General features: G+C 35.8%; 1 protein-coding gene across 1 annotated transcript in view; it reads left to right on the forward strand.

Moving 5' to 3' along the window:
* Positions 1 to 21,654, forward strand: part of LOC149940399 (glutamate receptor ionotropic, delta-1-like) — a 29,794-nt gene that overhangs the window by 3,473 nt on the left and 4,667 nt on the right. The window contains exon 6 of the mRNA XM_090179231.1: positions 1,235 to 1,458. Within this exon, the coding sequence (XP_090035357.1) occupies positions 1,235 to 1,458 (224 nt within the window). The remainder of the gene's footprint in view (positions 1 to 1,234; positions 1,459 to 21,654) is intronic.

Genomic DNA, 21,654 nt, shown 5'->3' on the forward strand with positions numbered 1-21,654 from the left:
TTTGTTGGCTGATATTTGTCTTAGCTTTATAACGGCATTTGTGTAGTTGGGTTATTCGTTGACGTCAGTCACCCAGGATTCTAGATAGCGGATTTTGAATTTATATTTATTAATTGCGAATTATGGAAAACTGGCTAAGCCTTGTACTTACTAGTATATGAAGTGAAATCCACTATAGCACAGTTTCAAACTGTGCAATAGTGGATTTTACTTTAAAACCTAATTGCAAAGTTCTTGCAGAAATCACAAAAACATCGTTATATCTATCGTCCGTCATTATGAAACCAAAATGGCAGTTATTTTATTAATTACTAGCTGCATTTTGTTTTCGCTAATTCAACGGAATTTAAAATTAAAATCTCGAATCCAAGATGGCTGTTATTTTACCATGGCAGATTTTGAATAGTGGATAGGCTCTTGCCGCCTTCTGGAACCAGCATGGTAAAGGCAGTGTTTAGCGTGTTCTTCTAGTGCCACTTAAATTGAAGGAATATTTTCAATTAATCGCCTTTTCTTCGTGACAATGTGGTTTTACAATCCTTTATGGAAAATCTTGAAAAGGCTCTATCGTAGAGCGAAATGACAGAGCTCAGCTCAGTAGTAGCTTTTGCCTTTTTCATTAATTTTTCCATAGCGCACAGCAATTCTACAAATGTTTCACATTATTGAATAAACTTTAAGCAGCCATGTGATTACGAGAAGCCCGTAAACGCTTTTATTACAGGCAGATAGCAAAAATATTGTAGGTCATAATGCTATCCTATTTAAACGGTGTGGTAGTTTTGGTTAAAGACTTTTTCAAAGAGCTTGCTCTAGTGAAGCTTTATATATCTTTGGATCTAATAACCATCAAACAGACAGATACCTAAGTTTGGGTATCCAAGATGACCAAAAATAGGCATAAAGGCTAAAAATGATCTACTATATTTTAAATACTTCTGTGAAAATTTTAATGCTGTTATCGCAAATTGAAGTATTCCGGAGATATCCACCCTACTATCATAATTTAACACGTTGGTTGGAGGAGTGATGAGGTGAAAACTTTCTCTTTTTCCTCATTGGAATCTTCGTTGAAGTTGCGAAAGTATATGTTTAATTTCTTGGCCTAAGTTGTCATCGCTTAAAAAGTAGATAATTGCTTATCATTTTAGCAGCGAACACTTTTACGTAACCGTTCTTAAGTTGGTGACACTAGTTTTATTCCCATGTTTTACCTTTTATTAACATTTTCCAGACTCATATACAACAAAGAGAAATGGCAGTAGAATAGTAATCGCCACCTGGTGGATCTTTACTGTGACGGTAATGGCCGGCTACAGCGGGCTTTTGTTCTCTTTCATGACTTGCCCCAGGACGGAGGAGCCGCTTGATACTATTGAAAAATTAGTCAACCAAATAAAAGTAGGAAAGTTTCGCTGTGGAACCATAAAAGATTCATCTGATCACAATATATTCAAGGTATGTTTCCGTATCCCAAAAACAGTTTATCATAAATAAATATTTCATAAAAACGTTTCGGAATACGCCTCATGATTTTTTTCAAATAGTGTTATTTAACGCGTGCCCTTTAAACTAGTTCCCTTAGGCAAATATCAAGGTGAATTTCTAAACCAATTCTCTGGAAAAGTTAACTCTTACGCATTGTAAAATAGTTCTTCATGGTTCACAAACGCGTCAGTGAATAGACCTTTCTATAAATTCCTAGATAAACAGGACAACACTTTCACAAAGACAACATAGCACTACTTCAGTAGGACTTGCAAACTTATTTATTCTTTGGTTTTTAAAAATCTGCTTATGTTCATTCCAATTTGATAGTTATTTTCTGAAGCGTCACTCATAAAGTCGATTTTCAAAATATAGCTAAGGTAGCCTACGTGAAGATAGTATATTTCAAAATATAGTAGGTCCATAACTGAACTATTTACCAAATCAATGAGTTATAATTAATTGACTATATATAATGGTTTGTATAAAACTATAATCGTTAAATGAGTAAGTTTTGATAAAAAATCCCCTAGTTATCCAGACAACTATGTTGGTAGGTTTGCCTGATAATCCTTTTTGGAGCGTCCCTTCCTTACCAAAATGTGGGTCTTACTTGACTCGCTAATTAGTCTCAATGAAGGATCAAGAATTTTTAAGTATTATGTAAGCATAAAAAACAGAGACCAGAATTTTGGGTCCTAACTAAAATGTATTTTAGTGTCACTAAAAGAGTTTTATTATTTTATATTTAAATGAAACTCATTATAGTCTCATTTGGGAAGACCCAATTCTGGAGACTTGAAAGAAGCTTAATTGAGAGTTGATTGTGGGTTACAATATTAGATTAAAATAAGGGTTATTTAAGACTTCATTTTAGTCTCATATTGGGAGACTCAATTTTGGGGACTTGAAAAAGGCTTAAATGAGAGTTGATTATGGGTTACAATATTAGATTAGAATAAGGGTTATTTAAGACTTCACTTTAGTCTCATATGGGGAGATTCATTTCTGGCGACTTGAAAGAGACTTAATTGAAAGTTCCTTAGAGGTTACAATATTAAATTAGAATAAGGGTTATTTAAGATTTCACTTTAGTCTCATATTGGGAGACTCAATTTTGGGGACTTGAAAAGGGCTTAAATGAGAGTTGATTATGGTTTACAATATTAGATTAAAATAAGGGTAATTTAAGACTTCACTTTAGTCTCATATGGGGAGATTCATTTCTGGGGACTTGAAAGAGACTTAATTGAAAGTTCCTTAGAGGTTACAATATTAGATTAGAATAACGGTTATTTAAGATTTCACTTTAGTCTCATATTGGGAGACTCAATTTTGGGGACTTGAAAAGGGCTTAAATGAGAGTTGATTATGGTTTACAATATTAGATTAAAATAAGGGTAATTTAAGACTTCACTTTAGTCTCATATGGGGAGATTCATTTCTGGGGACTTGAAAGAGACTTAATTGAAAGTTCCTTAGAGGTTACAATATTAAATTAGAATAAGGGTTATTTAAGATTTCACTTTAGTCTCATATTGGGAGACTCAATTTTGGGGACTTGAAAAGGGCTTAAATGAGAGTTGATTATGGTTTACAATATTAGATTAAAATAAGGGTAATTTAAGATTTCACTTTAGTCTCATATGGGGAGATTCATTTCTGGGGACTTGAAAGAGACTTAATTGAAAGTTCCTTAGAGGTTACAATATTAAATTAGAATAAGGGTTATTTAAGATTTCACTTTAGTCTCATATTGGGAGACTCAATTTTGGGGACTTGAAAAGGGCTTAAATGAGAGTTGATTATGGTTTACAATATTAGATTAAAATAAGGGTAATTTAAGATTTCACTTTAGTCTCATATGGGGAGATTTATTTCTGGGGACTTGAAAGAGACTTAATTGAAAGTTCCTTAGAGGTTACAATATTAGATTAGAATAACGGTTATTTAAGATTTCACTTTAGTCTCATATTGGGAGACTCAATTTTGGGGACTTGAAAAGGGCTTAAATGAGAGTTGATTATGGTTTACAATATTAGATTAAAATAAGGGTAATTTAAGATTTCACTTTAGTCTCATATGGGGAGATTCATTTCTGGGGACTTGAAAGAGACTTAATTGAAAGTTCCTTAGAGGTTACAATATTAAATTAGAATAAGGGTTATTTAAGATTTCACTTTAGTCTCATATTGGGAGACTCAATTTTGGGGACTTGAAAAGGGCTTAAATGAGAGTTGATTATGGTTTACAATATTAGATTAAAATAAGGGTAATTTGAGACTTCACTTTAGTCTCATATGGGGAGATTCATTTCTGGGGACTTGAAAGAGACTTAATTGAAAGTTCCTTAGAGGTTACAATATTAGATTAGAATAACGGTTATTTAAGATTTCACTTTAGTCTCATATTGGGAGACTCAATTTTGGGGACTTGAAAAGGGCTTAAATGAGAGTTGATTATGGTTTACAATATTAGATTAAAATAAGGGTAATTTAAGATTTCACTTTAGTCTCATATGGGGAGATTCATTTCTGGGGACTTGAAAGAGACTTAATTGAAAGTTCCTTAGAGGTTACAATATTAAATTAGAATAAGGGTTATTTAAGATTTCACTTTAGTCTCATATTGGGAGACTAAATTTTGTGGACTTGAAAAGGGCTTAAATGAGAGTTGATTATGGTTTACAATATTAGATTAAAATAAGGGTAATTTAAGACTTCACTTTAGTCTCATATGGGGAGATTCATTTCTGGGGACTTGAAAGAGACTTAATTGAAAGTACCTTAGAGGTTACAATATTAGATTAGAATAACGGTTATTTAAGATTTCACTTTAGTCTCATATTGGGAGACTCAATTTTGGGGACTTGAAAAGGGCTTAAATGAGAGTTGATTATGGTTTACAATATTAGATTAAAATAAGGGTAATTTAAGACTTCACTTTAGTCTCATATGGGGAGATTCATTTCTGGGGACTTGAAAGAGACTTAATTGAAAGTTCCTTAGAGGTTACAATATTAGATTAGAATAACGGTTATTTAAGATTTAACTTTAGTCTCATATTGGGAGACTCAATTTTGGGGACTTGAAAAGGGCTTAAATGAGAGTTGATTATGGTTTACAATATTAGATTAAAATAAGGGTTATTTAAGACTTCATTTTAGTCTCATATTGGGAGACTCAATTTTGGGGACTTGAAAAAGGCTTAAATGAGAGTTGATTATGGGTTACAATATTAGATTAGAATAAGGGTTATTTAAGACTTCACTTTAGTCTCATATGGGGAGATTCATTTCTGGCGACTTGAAAGAGACTTAATTGAAAGTTCCTTAGAGGTTACAATATTAAATTAGAATAAGGGTTATTTAAGATTTCACTTTAGTCTCATATTGGGAGACTCAATTTTGGGGACTTGAAAAGGGCTTAAATGAGAGTTGATTATGGTTTACAATATTAGATTAAAATAAGGGTAATTTAAGACTTCACTTTAGTCTCATATGGGGAGATTCATTTCTGGGGACTTGAAAGAGACTTAATTGAAAGTTCCTTAGAGGTTACAATATTAGATTAGAATAACGGTTATTTAAGATTTCACTTTAGTCTCATATTGGGAGACTCAATTTTGGGGACTCGAAAAGGGCTTAAATGAGAGTTGATTATGGTTTACAATATTAGATTAAAATAAGGGTAATTTAAGACTTCACTTTAGTCTCATATGGGGAGATTCATTTCTGGGGACTTGAAAGAGACTTAATTGAAAGTTCCTTAGAGGTTACAATATTAAATTAGAATAAGGGTTATTTAAGATTTCACTTTAGTCTCATATTGGGAGACTCAATTTTGGGGACTTGAAAAGGGCTTAAATGAGAGTTGATTATGGTTTACAATATTAGATTAAAATAAGGGTAATTTAAGATTTCACTTTAGTCTCATATGGGGAGATTCATTTCTGGGGACTTGAAAGAGACTTAATTGAAAGTTCCTTAGAGGTTACAATATTAAATTAGAATAAGGGTTATTTAAGATTTCACTTTAGTCTCATATTGGGAGACTCAATTTTGGGGACTTGAAAAGGGCTTAAATGAGAGTTGATTATGGTTTACAATATTAGATTAAAATAAGGGTAATTTAAGATTTCACTTTAGTCTCATATGGGGAGATTCATTTCTGGGGACTTGAAAGAGACTTAATTGAAAGTTCCTTAGAGGTTACAATATTAGATTAGAATAACGGTTATTTAAGATTTCACTTTAGTCTCATATTGGGAGACTCAATTTTGGGGACTTGAAAAGGGCTTAAATGAGAGTTGATTATGGTTTACAATATTAGATTAAAATAAGGGTAATTTAAGATTTCACTTTAGTCTCATATGGGGAGATTCATTTCTGGGGACTTGAAAGAGACTTAATTGAAAGTTCCTTAGAGGTTACAATATTAAATTAGAATAAGGGTTATTTAAGATTTCACTTTAGTCTCATATTGGGAGACTCAATTTTGGGGACTTGAAAAGGGCTTAAATGAGAGTTGATTATGGTTTACAATATTAGATTAAAATAAGGGTAATTTGAGACTTCACTTTAGTCTCATATGGGGAGATTCATTTCTGGGGACTTGAAAGAGACTTAATTGAAAGTTCCTTAGAGGTTACAATATTAGATTAGAATAACGGTTATTTAAGATTTCACTTTAGTCTCATATTGGGAGACTCAATTTTGGGGACTTGAAAAGGGCTTAAATGAGAGTTGATTATGGTTTACAATATTAGATTAAAATAAGGGTAATTTAAGATTTCACTTTAGTCTCATATGGGGAGATTCATTTCTGGGGACTTGAAAGAGACTTAATTGAAAGTTCCTTAGAGGTTACAATATTAAATTAGAATAAGGGTTATTTAAGATTTCACTTTAGTCTCATATTGGGAGACTAAATTTTGTGGACTTGAAAAGGGCTTAAATGAGAGTTGATTATGGTTTACAATATTAGATTAAAATAAGGGTAATTTAAGACTTCACTTTAGTCTCATATGGGGAGATTCATTTCTGGGGACTTGAAAGAGACTTAATTGAAAGTACCTTAGAGGTTACAATATTAGATTAGAATAACGGTTATTTAAGATTTCACTTTAGTCTCATATTGGGAGACTCAATTTTGGGGACTTGAAAAGGGCTTAAATGAGAGTTGATTATGGTTTACAATATTAGATTAAAATAAGGGTAATTTAAGACTTCACTTTAGTCTCATATGGGGAGATTCATTTCTGGGGACTTGAAAGAGACTTAATTGAAAGTTCCTTAGAGGTTACAATATTAGATTAGAATAACGGTTATTTAAGATTTAACTTTAGTCTCATATTGGGAGACTCAATTTTGGGGACTTGAAAAGGGCTTAAATGAGAGTTGATTATGGTTTACAATATTAGATTAAAATAAGGGTAATTTAAGATTTCACTTTAGTCTCATATGGGGAGATTCATTTCTGGGGACTTGAAAGAGACTTAATTGAAAGTTCCTTAGAGGTTACAATATTAAATTAGAATAAGGGTTATTTAAGATTTCACTTTAGTCTCATATTGGGAGACTCAATTTTGGGGACTTGAAAAGGGCTTAAATGAGAGTTGATTATGGTTTACAATATTAGATTAAAATAAGGGTAATTTAAGATTTCACTTTAGTCTCATATGGGGAGATTCATTTCTGGGGACTTGAAAGAGACTTAATTGAAAGTTCCTTAGAGGTTACAATATTAGATTAGAATAACGGTTATTTAAGATTTCACTTTAGTCTCATATTGGGAGACTCAATTTTGGGGACTTGAAAAGGGCTTAAATGAGAGTTGATTATGGTTTACAATATTAGATTAAAATAAGGGTAATTTAAGATTTCACTTTAGTCTCATATGGGGAGATTCATTTCTGGGGACTTGAAAGAGACTTAATTGAAAGTTCCTTAGAGGTTACAATATTAAATTAGAATAAGGGTTATTTAAGATTTCACTTTAGTCTCATATTGGGAGACTCAATTTTGGGGACTTGAAAAGGGCTTAAATGAGAGTTGATTATGGTTTACAATATTAGATTAAAATAAGGGTAATTTGAGACTTCACTTTAGTCTCATATGGGGAGATTCATTTCTGGGGACTTGAAAGAGACTTAATTGAAAGTTCCTTAGAGGTTACAATATTAGATTAGAATAACGGTTATTTAAGATTTCACTTTAGTCTCATATTGGGAGACTCAATTTTGGGGACTTGAAAAGGGCTTAAATGAGAGTTGATTATGGTTTACAATATTAGATTAAAATAAGGGTAATTTAAGATTTCACTTTAGTCTCATATGGGGAGATTCATTTCTGGGGACTTGAAAGAGACTTAATTGAAAGTTCCTTAGAGGTTACAATATTAAATTAGAATAAGGGTTATTTAAGATTTCACTTTAGTCTCATATTGGGAGACTAAATTTTGTGGACTTGAAAAGGGCTTAAATGAGAGTTGATTATGGTTTACAATATTAGATTAAAATAAGGGTAATTTAAGACTTCACTTTAGTCTCATATGGGGAGATTCATTTCTGGGGACTTGAAAGAGACTTAATTGAAAGTACCTTAGAGGTTACAATATTAGATTAGAATAACGGTTATTTAAGATTTCACTTTAGTCTCATATTGGGAGACTCAATTTTGGGGACTTGAAAAGGGCTTAAATGAGAGTTGATTATGGTTTACAATATTAGATTAAAATAAGGGTAATTTAAGACTTCACTTTAGTCTCATATGGGGAGATTCATTTCTGGGGACTTGAAAGAGACTTAATTGAAAGTTCCTTAGAGGTTACAATATTAGATTAGAATAACGGTTATTTAAGATTTAACTTTAGTCTCATATTGGGAGACTCAATTTTGGGGACTTGAAAAGGGCTTAAATGAGAGTTGATTATGGTTTACAATATTAGATTAAAATAAGGGTAATTTAAGACTTCACTTTAGTCTCATATGGGGAGATTCATTTCTGGGGACTTGAAAGAGACCTAATTGAGAGTTGCTTAGAGGCTACATTTTGAAGTTAAAATAAAAGTAATCGTAAATTTCATGTTGAACTTTCGACTGGATCCTCTTATCTAGCTATATTTGTAATGTTCTATATAATGAGTTTCGCTCTCGTGCGGTGCAGTGAGGCCCCAATTATATAAATATATGTAGTTTTGTACAAACGATACAAAAAATGTTTCATATGTTCCACTGCACTATACTTCTGACCTATACTATTATAATTATATTATAGTATATTCCAAGCAACTAAACTCATCTTCATGAGTTCTACAATAATGGCCGCTTTAGTTTAATATTAAACAGGTTATTAAAAACTTATTGTTCAACTGCCATGATGGATTGCAACTTGAATCTTGAAGCTTGGTTACAAAATGGTTATAAGGGATTGGCTGGTTAATTTCGGGTTAGCTCAACTCACTTGAAACCCTCTCATACTTTTTTGTAATAAAATAACAGTTTAAAAATTTTAAGTGTACTTTTATAATAGAAATATATATACATTTTCAAACAAGGATATTTCCTTTCAAGTAAAATTAATTCTAAGTATGAGTGTGTAAATAAACTGAGCTAAGTTAAAAGTAGTTTAGCATCTAGAGCCAGCCATGAAGTCTAAAGATTTTAAAACTTGCAATCCAGCATGGCAGCTGAACATAGTAGTCATTTTTGATTCAGTGTTTAATAATTATCTGAACGTTGGATTTTAACGGACGCCTGACCGTGAAAGTGGTCTGCTGTATAGCGACCGCCATGCAATAATTTGTGAAGAATTTAACTATAAATTGCAGTGGACTGCTCACATATAGGGCACCCGGGTTGTATATAAGTTTCACTCATATCGGCAGATTTACCAATATATCCAGAGTCCTACACAGCTCTGATGAACCCTAAGAGGACGAGACAAGTCTGCTGTTGGAATCTCTGGCTGGAATTATGCTTATTGATATAGCTTTAACGGTTTTTACTTCTATTATGTCTGACAAATTCCCAAAAATCTTATCTAGCTGCTTCAAACCCCAAAAGCCTAGTTTAGATCGAGTCTCCTAATAGTCGCGTTAAATAAATCTAAGTAGATTTTCCTACAAATAGTAAAACACAGGTCTTAATTGAGGCTCCTACAAATAAAAAATCATGGGCTTAAAAGGAATCTCCAACAAATCACAGAAAGCGAATTTTAAGGCAGTGTCTTTCAAATCGCAACAATCAAGTCTAAATTGGGTTTCCTAAAAATTAAAAAATATGGGTTTAAACCGAATCTCCTAGAGATCACGGAAATAGTGTTTAAATCAAGTCTCACACAAATCGCAAAAAAAACAAGTTTTAATTAAGTCTCATACAAATAGTAAAACGCGGGACTAAATTGGGTACCTACAAATAATTTTTTTGTTTCAATCAAATCTCCCAGAAATCACGGAAAAAGGGGTTTAAATCAAGTCTCAAACCGTCTCAAACAAATCTAAACTAAGTCTTATGAAAATACGTTGAAACGAGTCGCAAAGCGGGACAGTGGCGTAGCTAAGACCCGCGAGCCCCCCCCCCCCGCAAAACAATATTCGGAATTTTATCCGGTATCTAGTATATACTTTGATATGAAATTAGGGGGCCCCTTAAGCTCCGGGGCCCCCCGCGCTGCGGGGTCTGCGGGGGCCTTATCTACGCCACTGAAGCGGGATATTAAATAGAGCTATAAACGAGTCTTTTTTAAGGCTAGCTTAAAGAAACCTAAATAAAACTTGATTGTATGTACCATTTAAGTATATTTTTAGTCTTAGTTTTGGACTGTGGGAGACTTATTCGGGATTTATTATGGGCTTTGAATAAGTCTTTTTTAAGGTTTTATTTTCGAAACATAATTTTGGTAAGGGCTGATTCATGAACAATCGGGCCAAACCTTCTGCATCTTTATACACAAAAGTAAATAAACACAAAAGCAGTATTTTATAGAATGGTCTATTCAACGATACCTAGACTTTATTATAAAGTTAAAATAACGTTTTAATTAGAATTGTTCAGCCTTTTTACAGTGGTAACGGTAAATCCAGCATTACTACGATACCTAGACTTTATTATAAAGTTAAAATAACGTTTTAATTAGAATTGTTCAGCCTTTTTACAGTGGTAACGGTAAATCCAGCATTACTACAGGGGCGGCTCCAGGGGGGGGGGGGGGGCATGGCCCCCATGCCCCCCCCCAAATAGTTGATATTTACGATGAGTATCATTTTGACCTAAATCAAGGCCCAGTATTTCTCTTTCCCCTACACCACTTTTCTGATACTGTAAGTAGTATTACGGTGCATGGGTATACAAATCCACAAATGTCTGTTTTCTATGTCTTGAAAAAAATCTACGACGGTGCCCCCCCCCCCCCAAAATATTTGTCTGGAGCCGCCCCTGATTACTAGCACAATTTTATTTTGATAAAATTACTCTTGTGCAGCGTGACAAGTTGAAGCCTGTCTTACAAGGGAGGGTCGAGGACTGTAAGTAGGGGATCCGAGAAAATGTTGGACCTTTAGACCATGTCCCAGAAAGGTAACAGCCGGGCAGAGTCAAAAGGTCAAGTTTTATGACCTTTCGAAATTTTGACCTTGGTTGATCCGAAAGTTCCTTATGGGATTTTATATGCTAATTTCGACTTTTTTGATGCCCATGTCAAACATGCGTAAAAGTGGTCATTCAAAGTTAAAATTAGGTAAAAAGGCCTAAACTGGTCAGTTGGAATCAGGATTGGTTAACATGGTCAAAAATGGTCAGTTTGCTATGGGAGTGGTCAATATGATCCTAAATGGTCAGTTTCCGATTGTAGTGGTCAATATGGTACAAAATGGTCACTTTGCTATGGGAGTGGTCAGTATGGTAGAAAATGGTCACTTTGCTATGGGAGTGGTCAATATGGTATAAAATGATCAGATTGCGATGGGAGTGTTCATAAGGTAAAAAAAGGTCAGTTTGCGATTGGAGTGGTCAATATGGTATAAAATGGTCACTTTGCTATGGGAGTGGTCAATATGGTATAAAATGATCAGATTGTGATGGGAGTGTTCAATATGGTACAAAAAGGTCAGTTTGCGATTGGAGTGGTCAATATGGTACAAAATGGTCACTTTGCGATGGGAGTTGTCAATATGGTATAAAATGGTCAGTTTGCGATGGGAGTGGTCAATATATGGTCCAAAATGGTCACTTGGCCATGGGAGTGGTCAATATGGTACAGAATTGTCACTTTGCTACGGGAGTGGTCAATTTGGCTCAAAATGGTCAGTTTGCTATGGGAGTGGTCAATATGGTACAAAATGGACAGTTTGGGATGGGAGTGGTCAATAAGGTACAGAATTGTCATTTTGCTACGGGAGTGGTCAATTTGGTTCAAAATGGTCAGTTTGCTATGGGAGTGGTCAATATGGTACAAAATGGACAGTTTGGGATGGGAGTGGTCAATAAGGTACAGAATTGTCATTTTGCTACGGGAGTGGTCAATTTGGTTCAAAATGGTCAGTTTGCTATGGGAGTGGTCAATATGGTACATAATTGTCATTTTGCTACGGGAGTGGTCAATTTGGTTCAAAATGGTCAGTTTGCTATGAGAGTGGTCAAAAACGGTCAGTTCTACCTGACCTGCCCCCTTGTCGAGGGCGTCTTTGATTTTACGCTTTCGTGGATCGAGGATCTTTGCAGTCATAAGCATTCAAAATGCGACTATTGTTTTATCGTCCAAAACCGGCAACATGATTTTTGTAATTTTATTTTATCGTTATGAAAAGAAGGTTATTGGAATTTTATTACTCGCTAAGGAAAGAAAATGTAAATGTAAGTTTTGTAAATTTTAACCTTAACGACCAAAGTGCCAAAATTTTTAAACAAGTGAAACAAAATGTAACGGCGCGTGTTTGTGCACACCGGGAACGCGCACTTAATCCGAACACTTACATATCTGAAATTGGTATAACCAAAATTTTCCCTTGAAATATCAACTGCGAAGCGTATGAAATGTACACTGTATATGCCATTGTAAAATATTGAAGTCCTGTTTTAAAATCAAGAAAAAACTAAAAAACAATTTGCGATGGAAGTGTTGAGAATGGATAATTTTTTATTGATTTTAGAAATTTTATAAGTAATAATAGCGGGAGGTAAAATTAAAAAATCGCCAAATGAAGCTTCAATGACGCATCAGACTGCATCTGAAATTGAATCTAGAATAACTAATTACTTAACCCTTTCAACCTGGGGATAGGGCCGTGGTTGAGATATGCCTGCGAACAGCCCTATCCCCTTATCAAAAGAAGTGTAGTATATGTTTTAAGTAAATGTATATCAGTATTTTCAGTATGAATGATTTCTTTATAAACCATTTTTTGGTAAAGATTTTAAATTCAATTAGCAGTTAAGTTTAAAGTATTTATTGAACGCATTGGAAAGGAAATTTAACTTTTAAAACAACTAGTGTTGATGGTTTTCAATTGAAAAATGCACCATGCACAAAACCAATGAACAGTGGCTACAACATATGAAAAACCCATCTTCGCAATCTGTAATTTCACAGTTGGGCGATTTTTCTTTAGGTTAGGTAAAACAAACCTCGTTATCATTACGAAACGTATTTACAATTTAAATATAACCACATTTTTCCCAAGCATACTTTAACATTGGGTGAAATTTAGGAGACTGAATTTGATTAAAAATTAATGAATGCATCCTAAGTATATTGATCCGATTCCCCAAGTCCATGTCGAATTCATCATTAAAAATTCGATTGGTCAATTAAGTGCCTAGTATTTTGTATTGACGGAAAAGTAAAAAAAAAAACATTCAATGGTTGGAAATCTGTAGTTGTTCCAGCTGGCAATACTTCTATCTTGCAATTGCTTGATATCTTTAAATGTTTAGACTACATAAACAACGATTATTTTTAGATCATTTAAACTAAAATGAAAATGTAAATTATCTTCCGTGAAAAGCTCTATCTGTTTGTCCAATCCACGAGTCCAACTTTAACAAATTTTGGGTTTGGCTGAGGTTTGACTTGAAACAGAACTTTAACCCAAGCCTATCATTTACTTTATATATTTTCCCTGATTTAGACGCGTCATCGACATCCTTTTGTATTCTAGGTTCGAAGCTTCCTTCTGGTTCTGGAAGGAAAATAAGTAAAGTGGATAACAATCTACCATCCATAGAAATCAAAGGCTGGATGGTGTAGGCGTGTGTCACTTTGTTTCTAGATAAAAATTTCCAAACACTTGTCGTTGACCTTGTTCGGCCAGGGTCCTTTTTGGTTCAAGCTCATAGGAAAACCTAGATTGATCAGTGTTGAAGAGAAAACGAGATTGAATTGTGTAAAATTTTTCTTTGACATTGTGTACAAATTGCACACCGTTTTCAAAAATTTGGTCATGATCTTCGGTATCTTTCTTTGAAGTAAGTTTAGTTATTTTCCTAGATACATTTCGATTCTTACTTTGGAAACCAATTAGCCAAGTTTTACCTACAGTGAAATTTCATACAATTATTTTAGCTTCAACCGCTCCCCATCTGCGCAAGTCCAAACCCTTCACTGTGTAGAAGTTAGCGCTAGCGTCCATAAACGTATCAAAAATATGGCCTTCAACTTTGTCAAACTTTTCAGAAACTGTTCCACATTGATCCAAATACTGCTTCCATCTTTTGATGTAATTCGCATGCTTGAGTTTGGGGTATTATCTTTTTGTTTGTTCATATTTTCTAGTTTTGGCAGCATCATAGAGCGCAAGGGCTTTTTGTATGTAATCAATTGAAACAGGCTCCACCCCTTCCATATAAATTTGCTGCCATTCTTGGGACAGACTTTGCTTGAGCTTTGTGATGCATTAGTTGGTTCATATCGAGGTTCATATTCCACCACATATTCATATTGTATTTCGCAATATTCATCGTCGACCAAATCCAAAGTTTTCTCTTTTATGATGTTATTGGAGAAAATGAGATCCATTAACGTAGGAAAAATTTGATCTGCTTTTTGAATGTCTGATGCTGAAGTTGATGGTGAAGGGGCATGAAATTTGTAATTTTCAATAGGATGGTAACAATGTTGACAGCATGAATTTTTGACACTTTGATTTGACGATTATAATAGTTTAAATGGAAGACGACAAGGGACAATAAAAAGGGGCAGCTATAGACTAATTTGAATGAAATATCAGTTCAATTAAATTATAGCCCATTTTAAATTTTTTATAGAGAGTAAGATGTGGATTATTTAGCCAAACGTTCGGATTTTGCAGTGTTAACTTATTTTGCATATAAAAAAATTTATTAGTGCCTGACGGCTCCGCGCACTCGCCTAACTCCAGTTGGAAATAATTACCACTGGGATATATCGAATTAAACCAAGTTAAATCGTACCAACTGAAATGGTACTTATTCAAATCTCAATTTATCCCAAAACACACTTTTCTCTCATAACATTGATTTTCACTGAAAAAAATATGTTTGCCTCTTAAGTAGAATATATGTATCCCCACTCGAAGCTCTAATTTTTTCCCTTGGTAATGTAAGTATTGTTGGGATACCTCGAAAATGGATAGAAACATTGCAATACAATGGGTTGAAAAACGACAAAACCCCAGAAAAATAATCCTCATTTGTCTCTTAAATAGAGTATTGTTTTCCCACCCAAAGCTCCTAAAATAGGGGTAAGTATGTTGAGATATTTCGAAAATGGGTTGAAAAATGGACAAACTTCGTTGAAATTATGCAAAAATTCCTAACCTTTTAAAAGTTAGTAGTGTTTTGCATTTTATTATTATCTCTTTGGTCATCACTTTTACTTTATACAATATTTTACCAAATATTGTCTTAAGGAAAAATCACTAGAAAATCCAAACTTCAAGGTTCCATAACAAGGAAAATAATCAAAAAGTTTTGCCAATAAAATAATTCACATTTTGTTCTCTTTAAAAAATAAATAAAATTGCGTGGGGGCAGCTATGCTATAGTGTATCCTAGCATAACTTACCTGACGCTAACGATGGATGTATTTTATAGTCAAATTGTAAATTGGGCATTTTTATTAGGTCGAATGTTGGATAAATTATAGAAAATAAATATTAATACTTCAAAAATTGAATAAAATTTGGCAAAAACCAAACTAATGTAACCTAACTATCCCAAAAATCACTTGATTCTGACTAATTAGACCGTGATAATAATAATAATTTTGACCGCTGCTAGTATTTTTAAAATTTGTTTGTTAATTTCAAAACATGTGTTTGCTGGTGTTCACCAAGACAGTTTTCGCCGAAAACGCCCCTTTTCGCCGCAAAGTGGAAACACTGTTGCTGTAACTCTGGCCACGGCCAACTTTGACACTCGCGCAATAGCGGCCAACTCATTCGTTGAAGTTTCTATGTTGCCCTACGCACAAAAATATATCAATGCGTTAAGTGCCCCTAGCGGGAAATCATTTTTATAATAATTTTGCATTGAAGCCAATACAAAAGCGAGCGTGGCGCTGAGCTCCGATAGTTGATAGCATGGTTTCCATAGCGGGAAAATCCTTGTTGATGAAATTTCGGCGAATAGGCTGGCCTCTATTGCGCGAGTGTCAAAGTTGGCCTTGCTCTGGCAAAGCGTCTACAAAGATACGTACCCTAGATTCGAAATCACGGCGTTTCTCGGTAGCGCGTTTTCTCGCGAGGCTTTTACTGTCAAGTGTGGTGGCGGAGTGGTTAGCACTTTTGCCTCGCAGCAAGAGGAGCTGGGCTCGATCCCAGCTTGTGGCACTGGGTAAAAACTCGGAACAACTATTTCTGCGTTGAGTTTGCAAGTTCTCTCCCCACTGGTTAAAGGGGTTTTCCCCCGAGCTCTTCGGTTTCCCCTTCCATAAAAACTTGTTGAGGGTAACGGTAATAGTGAGTGTAGGGAGCTGTTTGCTCGCGTGACATGCAGGGCTTGCCACTAACCTCCTACGCATTGTAACCCAGCCACCTGAATTAATGGCTTTAAAAGTCGCTTGATGACTTAGGCCTAAGGTGGCGCCTTGGGTATTAGCCTAGCTGATTATTATTAGAGTTTGCGCCGGAATTGGCGTAGCTGAGAACTCAGAGGCACCCCCGCAAAAATCTCTATGAGGCCCCCTTTTTAATTTTTTTTATGGTTAGCGCCCCCGCCCCTCCCCGAAGCTCGAGGCCCCCCCCCTCACCGCGGGCCCTGCGGGCCACCATCTAAAAATAATGCATTTTTGATTAAATAGACATTTGACATTTCCAAGATGGGGAAATCAAGTCAATATGAGATTTGCAAAAACAACGGTATATCATTAGCTAACAATTCTGCCTACTTAAATCGCATGCTCGCCGGTCAGGTCCTTTCTGAGCTCTGCCCGGTTTTGTATGGCGCTAGTTTGTGCGGGGTTCGGCCGATCGCTGTGGGTTGTACGCTTCGTCTGGTCACCAAGGTGGCCTGCTCCTCCGTCATACCATCTCTCAGTGCCGTCTTTCGACCCATGAAGTTGGGTTTCGGCACTCAAGGTGGAGCTGAGGCAGCAGCTCACGCCGCTTGTCGATTTGTCAATTACCCGCATGCCGGTTCCACGGTTTTATTCAAGGTCGATTTCCTCAACGCCTTCAACATGATTCGCCACGACCACCTCCTCGAATGCGTACATAAGGAAATCCCGCAACTCTATCTTTTCCTACGCCAATGCTATAGGAACGCATCCCACCTCACCGTCGATAACTCCGTAATATCTTAAGAGCGTGGTGTCCAACAAGGCGACCCTCTAGGTCCGGCACTATTTTGTCTCCGAGCTCGACATTTGGCATCTAAAGGACTCCACCCTCGGTGACCATCCGGATATCGTGCTTCGCGACTTGATTCTCCTCCAAGAAATTTCCGCAGACATAGGCCTCAAGCTGATACCATCTAAATGCGAGCTTCTAATCCTTAATTCGAACGCCTTCGATGAAGCTCACCTAACTTCTATGTTCGACGTGGCGGCCCCTGGAGTTAAAATCATCGCTCTTCCCGGCTTCAGGCTTTTGGGTGCGCCTCTCTCAAAAAAGGCCATTGTGGACAGTCTCTCAAGTAAAACGGAAGCTTTGGGAATCATGAAAGAGAACCTTCTTCGCTGCGCCCCAATCTACAAATGCACGGCTGGTCTTCAGGCATTCGACAACATCTCCGTTTGGCGCTTCAGGACGTCATGAACACGCTGATCGAAGAAGAACCATGGGCTCAGTCATCTCACCCCGTGTCCCGGAAAGTGCTGGGAATTCGCCACGCGTCGAGGCTGGCCCTCCCAGCTTTCATGTCATCTTTTTCCAACGTCGAAGCTCTGGTGCGTGACCTCCTCCCCCCAGCTTTCGTGGATCCTGTCGCGCCGCCCTCGACCAGTGGCATCTTTGCACGGGGTCCATGTCTCCGCCTACTGACCTTTGGAGATACCAAAGTGCGTGGGAGAATCCTATGACCGACCAAACTATCTCGCATTTGTACGACCGTGCCACGTCTAGCCGCGACAAGGCCCAGCTGTTGTCGGTAAAATCCAAGGAGTCCGGCGCTTGGTTGAACGCTCTTCCGTCGCTATGTCTCGGTAGCCATTTGGACAACGACTCGTTTCGTATGACCGTATCGCCGTTGGTATTCGTCTAGGTGCACAAATATGTGTCCCACTCACGTGCGTTTGCGGGAGTGCCGTTGATTCCTACGTTTATGACTTTACTTGTACAGACCCTCTAGCGCCATCTTATTTGGCTTCTTCTTCCACCGCCCCTCTCTGGGCAGCAACCCAGGCTGAAACGAAGAAGAATGTTATTTGATGTTCCCTTAATTCTTCAAAGCAAGTCTATACATGGAATAACGAGAGAGGGAACGGCGGCCTTGTGTTGTAAAACTGGTCGTTGAAAACTTTAGGATCCCCCTTTCGGTTCATTCCCCTTTAATATAGTAGTTGGAACTTGCATGTTCATTTGCGCACACTTATCGCGCATTCACTCTAGTGCGATCGGCTTAGATGTCCGTATTTGAAAGCTATCAAGTAAGGTACAGTTTGTTTGTTTGATAATTTGTTGGCAGTTGTTGCAGAGGATTTTTAACGTGACTTAAGGCGGAACAAGTTAACTTCAATTTTCAACCCAGATTTAATCGCCTCTTATTGTAACGAAATCAGTTTCGATGCAATTTCCAAAATCTTATTTAAATGTTAGTTGATAGATTTTTTGTCAAATATTACTCCTATTAATATTTAAAATGAAATGGTGCGTTAGAATTGTTTGATAAAAGCATAAACGTGTTTATGATACATTCATGATGAAAGGTAAAATTTCAATAGATAACCCAAAATTATATTACTCACCTTTTGTTTTATTTAGTTTAGAAACCTTTTTATGATCCATTATTGTTTTAAAGAGATATGGCAGAATTTTCTACGTATATGAAGTTTTTTCATCAATTATTGAAAAATAAAGTAAAGAAAAATATAGTTATAAAACATTTGGTATAAATATAAATATTCACGATTAATTTAAAATTTTAAAATAGATAGATAGCGTAACTTTTTTTATCACATACTGTCTACGTCATTGATAGGTTGATGTTTATTGGTTGCTACTAGAGCGAGCTGGAGATAGAATTTTTAGGGGATGACAGGATGAAATTTTACTCCCATCGCTTTCTTTAGATCCGAGTTTCCCGCTTTCGCACGCTTTAAGGCCCTCATTCGATGGAAAGTAATGGAAAGATAAGCCACTTTGGTTGTTATTATTACTGCAGGAAGGAACTGCACAATACACGGTCTTCGGTGCTTTCGGTGGCATCTTTCCGTAGAATATAAATATTGTTATAATGACTACGTATAAGAAATAATGATATATCGATTTTTTCTTCAATTTCTACTTTGAAAATAATATTTTTACGCGTAGCCGGCTCGTGAAGTCGTGATTCGAGAATCTCGAACCGCTTGGTCCGCGAGAAGAAAGTCAAAAAACGCGCTTACAAATCCTCTACGCGATAGTAGAAAAAGACTACTGGAAATTCCCCGCCGCTCGAGCGCGCCAAAATCGACCAAACTCATGACGTCAACAATCTGTAAAGTTTTGACGCGGCTATTGAAATACCATTATTTTACATTAAAATATAAAACTAAATACTAATTGAAAGTGCTAATATCAGGGTGACCACTGAAAAACCCCAAAACATTTATAGGAATATAGGAAATTCAACAGTCGATTTATAGGAGAATATAGGAGTATTATCTTTGATAATATAGGAACATATAGGAAATTTGCATTAATAAAATTTAAATTTGTTTTAATATTAAAGGAACTTCTTTTAAGCAGACGACGATATTCTTAATTCCGTTCAGTGCAGTTCTTTGGAGAAGCAGTTTACATTTTATCAAAAGGATTTAGTACATTGAGCGCCATCTGTATTACGAAAAGCGAACTAGGCACGCGGGAAATTCGAAAAAACCGTGCGAAATACAAAATAATATCTAATTATAGGAAAATATAGGAAAATGATTAAATTATAGGAAAATAAAGGAAAGCATTGATATATAGGAAAAATTATAAAATAAAGGAAGAATGGTCACCCTGTAATATGTATATATATTCGGATTCAGGACTTAAAAATCTATCATAACGTGTAAGCCAAAGAACAAAATTTTAAATTAATCTGAGTTGGCACTATCTCTTTAAAACAATATAACGCAAAAATTTCTGCTATCTTGAAAACCGCAAGTCAAAAACCACGGCTCAATTTTCAATAAAACTTCACGTTTTAACTAGATGGCGGTAGCGCTGCCATCTCCATGGAGGCAGATTTTTCCGACTTCTGCTGGGAACTCAGTAAGAGGCTGAGTTTACTCGCAAGGAGCTTGATTTCCAATCTAGGATACGTAGTTATATTGTCTTTGGCGTCTACTAACATCGTCAACTCGCCAAGATAACCTATCTTCAAAGATATTGTGAGTACCGTAGGATAGGGTGGTAAACAAATGGAAAGACACAATGGACAGACTAAACTAAAGATTCTAAAATACTATAGATAACGCCAGACTACCATGATTTTTAAATGGTTTCGAATGAAATACATCAATAACTGTGAGCTATGAGTTTCAACATTTAACATTTAACCGATATTAAAAAATCTTTTTGGACAAAAAAATTAAAAACCATCAAATTAAATATTCCCAATTATTGTGGATTAACTAAATACGTATATTAATATTTTGGGAAAGGAGCAGTTTTTTATTACAGGAGCTAACTGAAAATAGCCATATTTTGGAAAAGGTGCCATGGTTACATTTATTTCCGGCCAAAAAAGCACTTTTCCCAAAATATTGCTTTACACATTAAGTTCCTGCACCTTTATTAAAATTTATATATTCAATCTCATAGTTCATTTATTGATGCATTTCATTCCCATCGCGAACTTGCCATTTTGAACCATATTGACCACTCTCATCGCAAACTGACCATCTTGAACCATATTGGCCACTCCCAACGAAAACTTACTATTTTTAACCATATTGACCACTCCCATCGCGAACTTGCCATTTTTAACCATATTGACCACTCCCATAGCCAACTCATAATTTTGGACCATATTGACCACTCACATCGCAAACTGACCATTTTGGACCATATTGACAACTCCCATCGCCAACTGATCATTTTGGACCATATTGACCACTCCCATCGCAAACTTTCCATTTTTAACCATAATGACCACTCCCATCGCAAACTGACCATTTTCGACCACATTGATCACTCCTATCCCAAACTGACCGTTTTGTACCATATTGACCACTCTCATCGCAAACTGACCATTTTGGACCATACTGACAACTCCCATCGCAAAATTACCATTTTTAACCATATTGACCACTCCCATCGCAAACTGACCATTTTCGACCACATTGATCACTCCTATCCCAAACTGACCGTTTTGTACCATATTGACCACTCACATCGCAAACGGACCATTTTGGACCATATTGACCACACTCATCGCAAACTGACCATTTTGAACCATATTGACCACTCCCATCGCAAACTGACCATTTTGGACCATATTGACCACTCCTGATTCAATCTGGCCAGTTTTGGCAATTTTACCCAATTTTAATTTTGAATGACCACT

Source organism: Leiobunum rupestre, chromosome 6, assembly GCF_980474605.1.
Source record: "Leiobunum rupestre chromosome 6, qqLeiRupe1.1.hap1, whole genome shotgun sequence".
NCBI classification, from domain to species: Eukaryota; Metazoa; Arthropoda; class Arachnida; order Opiliones; family Sclerosomatidae; genus Leiobunum; species Leiobunum rupestre.